Source organism: Octodon degus, unplaced genomic scaffold, assembly GCF_000260255.1.
Source record: "Octodon degus isolate 3935 unplaced genomic scaffold, OctDeg1.0 scaffold00130, whole genome shotgun sequence".
In the NCBI taxonomy this organism is placed as follows: Eukaryota; Metazoa; Chordata; class Mammalia; order Rodentia; family Octodontidae; genus Octodon; species Octodon degus.
Window position 1 is genome coordinate 410,864 of NW_004524706.1, and position 7,918 is coordinate 418,781.

At 42.2% G+C, this 7,918-nt stretch overlaps 1 protein-coding gene across 2 annotated transcripts in view; it reads right to left on the reverse strand.

The window, feature by feature from the left end:
• The window catches only part of Rnf19b (ring finger protein 19B), a 27,072-nt gene that overhangs the window by 12,151 nt on the left and 7,003 nt on the right, over positions 1-7,918 (reverse strand). For both annotated transcript variants that reach the window (XM_004640984.2, XM_004640983.2), the window contains exon 2: positions 2,114-2,319. In XM_004640984.2, coding sequence (XP_004641041.1) covers positions 2,114-2,319 — 206 coding nt within the window. The remainder of the gene's footprint in view (positions 1-2,113; positions 2,320-7,918) is intronic.

Genomic DNA, 7,918 nt, shown 5'->3' on the forward strand with positions numbered 1-7,918 from the left:
CAGAACCGGGGATTTAACTCAGGCCCTTGCACTTGCCATGGAAGCACTACTTATTTCACTGAGCCATCTCCCCGGCCCCCTTTTTACTCCTGAGACAGAATTTGCTCTTGCTAAGTTGCCCATGTTGACGTAGATAGAATTTGTGGGCCTTCTGCCTCAGCTTCTTGAATAAACTGAGATTATGGATGTACACCACCACACCCAGCTTGGCACTAAATTTTGATAACTGTTAGTTCAGTACACTAACTTTTCTGAGACTTGCTATTAATTTAACCCACAGTCTGTTCCCATCATACTCTCCCCAACCTGTTACCTCCTCACAGTTACTGGGGACTGACCCAGGGCCTTTGTACTACACCATATATCTCTTTTAATTTTGATACAGAGTTTCACTAAGTTGCCTAGGTAAGCTTGAACTTTTGATCTTTCTGCCTTAGCCTCCCCAAAGTGCTGGAATTACAGGTGTGCACCACTGTTTCTTCTCATGATGGCTTTAAATTTAAAATGTTGAAACAACTGGGTATGCTATGCAGGGTGTACCTGGTAATTTTCACAGCAAGCTAGAAGCTATACTATTAGAATGATAATTTAGGAGATTATGCTGCACCAGGAAAACTGATGGCAAAATCTTTCCTAATAGACTTTCTCAGATGACATCAGGGAAATTAAGGCACATCATAAAAGGCAACAAATCCACTGACATTTTAAAAACAGGATTACTCTAACTGAAGGCTGGAACTGAATGTGTGGCAGCCTCTTTTTAATGTTAATCATTAATCTCTACTGGTATTTCCTTTTCTAAAATCTATACGTCAAAAACCACTGATGTACTTTAAATTTTTTTTCTAATTTTTTTTATTTATTTATTTATTTATTTATTTAGTGTGTGTGTGGCCAGCTCAGCCCACCAGGGGGTGGCGCTGGCTGGCATGTGGTGCTGGGGATTGAACCGCGCAGTCTCTGCTTTTGCTTAGCTTAGCTTGTTCTAAGGAGGTGCTTTAGACCACTGAGCCATCTCACCAGCCCCCACTGATGTACTTTAAGGGAGAAAGCAAACAGTATAGAGTTATTAATTATTTAAAACTCCTGGGCTGGTGAGATGGCTCAGTGGTCTAAAGCACCTACTTAGAACAAGCTTAGCAAAGCACAAGGACCGCGGTTCAATCCCCCAGCACCACATGCCAGCCAGCCCCGCCCCCTGGTGGGCTGAGTTGACCACACACTAAATAAATAAATTTTAAAAAATAAAGATTTAAAAAAAAAAAAGAAACTTGAGAATCCAATTTTGTTTTATTTCAATTTTATGTGGCTAGGATACCTTATAATGGTCAAAGAGGAAAACTATATATCAAATACATTATTAAAAGTACAACCACTGGGGGGCCTGCCCCTTAGCTCAGTTCTTTAAGTGGCTGCTTCGACAAAGCAGTCAGGCTCAGGTTGCTGTGGTTCCATCCCCACAACTCAAGCCAGTCAAACCTGCCCTGAAGTCAAGAGGAGCAAAAAGTCTGCATCTTGTACAGCAATTAACCACTAAGAATATATGCAGTGTATTATTTGTTGAAACTCTACTTCCAATTTGATTTGAAACTGTCTCATTGCTATCTGTTTATCAATAAAACTTTGAAAAAAAAAAAAAGAGCAAAAAAAAGTACAACCATAGTGGTCATGGTGGTACATGTCTATAAATCCAGTACTTGGGGGTCTGAGCCAAGAGAATCACCGAGTTTGAGGCCAGCATGAACTAGACAGTAAGACCCCGTCTCAACACATCCTCTCCAAGAGCGAAGTGTAACTAAGCTGGGCACACTAGCATGCCTGTAATCCAGCTTTCAAGAATCTGAGGCAGGAGGACTGCTTGAACCCAGGAGTCTGAGGACAGGAGGATGACATCCCATGTCAACAAGAACAAAAACAAAACAACTGTTGATATAACTCACAGGTAGAATATATGGGTTCAATCCCCCCAGCACTGCATTAAAAAAAGTAGAACCAAATATTTTCTGTTCTCTGACTGAAAGAATACTAAAGTCATACAAAAGGTAATCTCTTCCAACTTTGGGCTCACATTATGGAATACCAAATAAAGAGACAAGATAATGCCAAGTTATACCTGGTCCAGATTCTTGCCCATAACTGAGACCTGAAGTGTGTTTGGTCCGAACTCGCAGTGTCTGTGCCCGCTGCTGACGGGCCATATCGCAGGTCTGATTTGGATGCCATATCTGTTTGCAGTGGTAGCAGAACTCAGTCTGGCAGCCTTCCCTCTCACAGGTTAGCTTTGGGCAGCTGGCACAGCCATAGGCAATTACAGCATAACTGAGTAAGGAAACAGGAAAACATACCAGTAACGTAAGAGCCATCTAACTCAGAGATATTATTCATCAGGGTGAATGCTGTTTGGCACCACCCCGCTACCATATGCAATGCAAAGAACACACACAGAGTAAGTCTAACCAATTTTGTGAGAAGTAAATTTCTTTTTGATATTCCAAAAACAGCTTATTTACTGAAATAAAGGGGGGGTAAATGCCATATTTAACTTGAATTCCTAGCACTGATTCAGTTTAACTTGCCTTAGCAGTGGTTTGCCACATCTAATTTCGTAAATAACAAGGTATAAAACTTATTTCCTTTCAATGGTTTGCTATATTTAGAGATCAGAATTTGTTTACATGAAAGTACAGAACACTTATAAAATACAGAGCTACTGCAAATACTAAAGCAAGTATACTTTTTCATATTAATTTCCAGTGAAGCTGATCTGACTACAGCTTGAGAGATAATAGCCAGAGATGGGCTTGTGGTTGTCTTCTGCTGAGAGTTTATCTTTTCATGTTTCTTTTTTCCCCAATTCTAGTTTTCAGTGCTTTCTTTTCTTTCTTTCTTTTTTTGTACTGGGGATAGAACTCAGGACCTTGGGCTGGGGAGATAGCTCAGTAGAAAAGCACTTGCCTGGCAACCACAAGGTCCTGAGTTCAATCCCCAGTAACACACACACACACAACCAAAACTCGGGGACCTTGCGCTTGTCAGGCAGGCACCATGCTGCTAAGCTAACTCCCTGGCCTATCTTTATTTCTTGACAACATTCAAAACCCAAGCATACTGCCTATCCCATATTAATACAGTACTCTCCCATATACTCTTGGTATAGAGATATGCAACAAAATTTCTTAGCATTGGGCCAGGGATATAGCTTAGCGGCACAGCATCTGTCTGGCAAGCATAAGGTCTCAGTACAATCAATCAATAATTAATTAATTCTCAGCACTGACATCATCATTACTTGTAATAATCCTTTATTTTCCATAAACATACTTACTATTACTCTTCTTAATTTATTCTTTGTGTGTGGAGGGAACAAGGTCTCACTTTGTAGTCCAGATGGCCAGTAAACCCAAGTGTTCCTCCTGCCTCAGCCTCCTGAGTGCTGGGATTGCAGGCGTGCACCACTATGCCTGGCCTTTCCGGTTAATTGTAAAGGCCAACTAAATGCTCAGTTGCCTTATCAAGTAGTCACTTTTTTTAAGACAAAATATTTTAGGAATTTTTTTTTTTTTTTTTTTTTGTGCAGAACCAGGGATTGAACTCAGACCTTTACGCTTGCCAGGGATGCACTTATTCTACTGAATCATCTCCCTGGCTCCTAGGAAAATAATTTAAAGAAACAAGTAGAAAGTTTTGGGGCCGGGGAGATGGCTCAGTAGAATGAGTGCTTGCCTGGCAAGTGCAAGGCCCTGAGTTCAATCCCCAGTTCCGCCAAAAAAAAAAAAAAGTTTTGAAAGTTTCACAATTTTTAAAGAGAGTAGGGGCTGGGGAGATGGCTCAGTAGACTAAGCGCTTCCCTGGAAGTGCAAGGGCCTGAGTTCAATCCCCGGTTCTGCAAAAAATAGACAGGAAAAGATTAACAATTGTAGCCACAGTATTGTCTTCTGTGCTTTGCTGTCTCCTATACCATTTTCATTCCCCAAAACAAAAACCTGTTTATTTATACGAATGGCTGATAAGGTTTGCATGGATTTGTTCTTGTTTGTACTAGGTGTTTATCCATAATTCAAGTTCTCCACTTTATCACAGATTCTGAAAACTGAGGATGACACTGAAAATATAAATGATGACATTATTTCCTATGTCATGTAATATAAGCTGTATTAAAGCTCTACTCAGAACAAAGTGAGAACAGGTCAATCTATGAAAGCAAATGATTCATATCCTGTAGGAGTTCTGAGTAAATTTACCCCACCTAGCTGCAAAATAGCTACAAAAGGTAAACAGTGTATCTTCCTGAACAAAGTGACTGCTTACTATTTTGTGTCAAATAGGAAAGGTAGGAAGGAAATATGACAACTTGTGTTTGTCTGGCTTTTTTGGAGACAGGGTCTCCTTACATACCTCCAGGCTGGCCTTAAATTCACTCATGGAACACAAGCTGGTCTCCAACTCAGGACTGTCCTGCCTCAGCCTCCTGAGTGCTATGATTACAGCATGTGCCACCATGCCCAGCTTAAAACAACTTCTGAGTGTACAAATTATTGACTACCAGTGAGGAAGCCTCGGACACTTCAGGATCCATTTCCACATCTCATGGTAAGAATGTACTCTGCCCCTAATTTGAAGCTAAAAAGGATGTGTACGAAAGTAAAGGGGCCAGCCAGGGAGATGGTTCAGTGGATTAAGCTTCCTTGGCAAGCACAAGGGCCCGAGTTCAATCCCCAGTCCTTAAAAAAAAAAAAAAAAAAAAAAGAAGAACAGAAAAAAGTAAATGCTAGGAATCTAGAAATGTCTGTCAGTGTATACCATTCTTACTCATTTTACTAATTGCTTAAATCTTTGGAAACATAAGGTAACAGACTAGACTACAGCTTTAGTTTCCCCTCAGTGTAACCCAGATTATGTTCCAATAGACCCTGGGAGTTAACAAAATGTGTACCTATGTCTGTTCTCACGTCCAAGTCACATAACTTAATAACATGACCCACTGACAAGTGGACCCTGATAAGTCTAAGGATGGTAGACAGTCAAGATGTCACAACAAGCCACAGACTTGATTGACCTTCTTTCCCCAGCCCTATTTCAGGCCCATCTCTAGGCCCAACTACTTAATACAGCCTTCCCTTCTAGGTTCTCTATGCTGTGCTCCAAATCTAAATTCTATTCCAGATCATCTACTGTGACTTACTCCAAGTTAAAATCCTTCAACCAGCTGGGTATAATGGCACACACCTGTAATCCCAGCATTCAGGAGGCGGAGGCAGAAGGATCTCTCAGAATTCAAGCCTGGCAGCCTGAACTAAATACTAAAACACAATCCCCAAAATTTTAATTACTTTAATAAATTTTTTTTTAATTTTTATTTTTGTTTTTATTTGTGTGTGTGTGTGTGTGTGTGGCCAGCTCAGCCCACCAGGGGGCGGGGCTGACTGGCATGTGGTGCTGGGGGATTGAACCGCGGTCCCTGTGCTTTGCTTAGCTTGTTCTAAGTAGGTGCTTTAGACCACTGAGCCATCTCACCAGCCCCCACTTTAATAAATTTTTACGAATTGCAGGGTGTGGTAGTACATGCAATCAGCAATCACAGCACTCAGGAAGCTGAGGCAGCAAGATCCCTCCAAGTTTGAGGCCAGCCTGAGCTACACGGTGAATTCAAGGCCAGCCTAAACTACTTGGTAAGACCCTGTTTTGAAAAAAAAAAAAAAGAATGTAAACCCTTCAACAAAACATAAAAGGATTGGTCTAGGGAGATGGCTCAGTGGAATAAGCGCTTCCCTGGCAAGCGCAAGGGCCTGAGTTCAATCCCCGGTTCCGCAAAAAAAAAAGGGGGCCAGGGAGATGGCTCAGTGGAATAAGCGCTTCCCCGGCAAGCGCAAGGACCCGAGTTCAATCCCCAGTTCGGCAAACAAAAAAAAAAAAAACATAAAAGGATGGAGTCCTGTGGTATACAGCTCTTGCCTAGCATGTGTGTGGTACTAGGTTTGTTCACCAGAACCAAAAAGAAAGTCTTTCAACACTAAAATTACTTTTATTTTCTATGACCTAAATGTGAACTAAAATCCTGTCTATCTTTCCAGACTACTTTCTCTAGTCACTTCTGAGACCACGCTGCCCACAATGTTCATCTAGAAGCTGACCAATCCAGACTCCAGACAGGACAGTCTAACCTCCCCCTCCCCACCCAGTGGGTATTGGACCCAGGGATGAGCTATATTCCCAACTTTATTTTTGGCTTGAATTTATGATCCTTCTGACTCAGCCTCCCAGAGTAGCTGGCTCAAGATGGTATCCTGTTTCTATATCTTTACACATTTGCTCATAATGCTCAAGTTTAAATGTTTGTTTCTCTATGTTCATCTTGGTCTCCTCTGCAAGATCTTTCCTGGGCTGGTGAGATGGCTCAGTGGTCTAAAGCACCTACTTAGAACAAGCTTAGCAAAGCACTGGGACTGCGGTTCAATCCCCCAGCACCACATGCCAGCCAGTCCTGACCCCTGGTGGGCTGAGCTGGCCACACACACACACACATAAATTAAAAAAAAAAAAAGATCTTTCCTGATAGTAATACACAAAACCTACTGTTCTTGGGCCGGGGAAACAGCTCAGTAGAATAAGCGCTTGCTTGGGAATCACAAGGGCCTGAGTTCAATCCCCAGTTCTGCCAAAAAAACAAAACAACACCTACTGTTCTTTTATAAGATCTAAGATACAGATACTTTTGTGTGTTTTGCCTTTTTTTTTTTGTGCTCAGGGTCGAACCTAGGGCCTTGTGCACACAAGGTTAAGAACTCTACCACTGAGCCACATCTCCAGCCCCCCCTTTTCCCCCCATAATTTTATTGATAAGACAGCCCCTTTTTTGAGACAAGAATCTTACTATATATATAGTTCAGGTTAGCCTTGAGATCCAGGCAATCTTCCTGCCCCAGGCTGGAGTCCTGGAATTACAGGCATTATGTCATGGCATAGCCTGGGAATATAGTTCTGTAGCAGATAATTTGTCTAGCATGTGGGAAAACCTTGGTTCAACCCCAATATCCTCCCCCACAAAAAAAACCCAACAGCCAAGTATCACATTACATTTATAATTTCTTATCTATTTGTCAATTCTCTGTCTCCTGACCAGGTCAAATTCTGTCAGGAGAACATGTCTTGCCCAGTGTTGTAGGGCACACCTGTCATCTCAGTGCTCAGGAAGCTGAGGTAGGAGGATATTAAAGTTTGAGGCCAGGGGCCAGGGAGATGGCTCAGTGGAATGAGCGCTTCCATGGCAAGCACAAGGGCCTGAGTTCAATCCCTGGTTCTGCCAAAAAAAAAAAAAGTTTGAGGCCAACTTAGGCTACATAGTGAGGCACTGCAAAAAAAAGAGCACAAAAGAGGATCATGTCTAAATCCTTTGTGATTCCCAGTATACACCCAGGACTCAACAGGGCATCATTCTCAAAACAGTCTGCTCAAGTTGGATGTGGATGTCTGTAATTCAAGCACTTGGGAACTCCCAAGGCAGGAGATCCCTGCTGGGCTTCCTAGTGAGCTCAGGGTCAGCCTGAACAACAAAGTAAGACCCTGTCAAAAAAGAGTCTGCTGAGTGATTACCTGGATTATCTGTTATTCTTGCCTAATGCCCTCATCTTTGTTTCTCTTCCAAGAACTGTGCTGCTCAAACTCTTTACCTATCATCAAAATGATGATAGACATAAATTATTTCCCTCCATTCTTCTAAAACCTAACTGAAAAGGCTTTGTACATGTGGCTGTAAAAATAGTAGGAACAGGGGCTGGTGAGATGGCTCAGTGGTCTAAAGCACCTACTTAAAACAAGCTTAGGGGGCCTGGCCCTAGCTCAGGCCTTTAAGTGGCTGCTTCCACAAAGCTGTCAGCCTCAGGGTGCTGGAGTTCGAACCTCACACCTCTCCCGCTGGCCA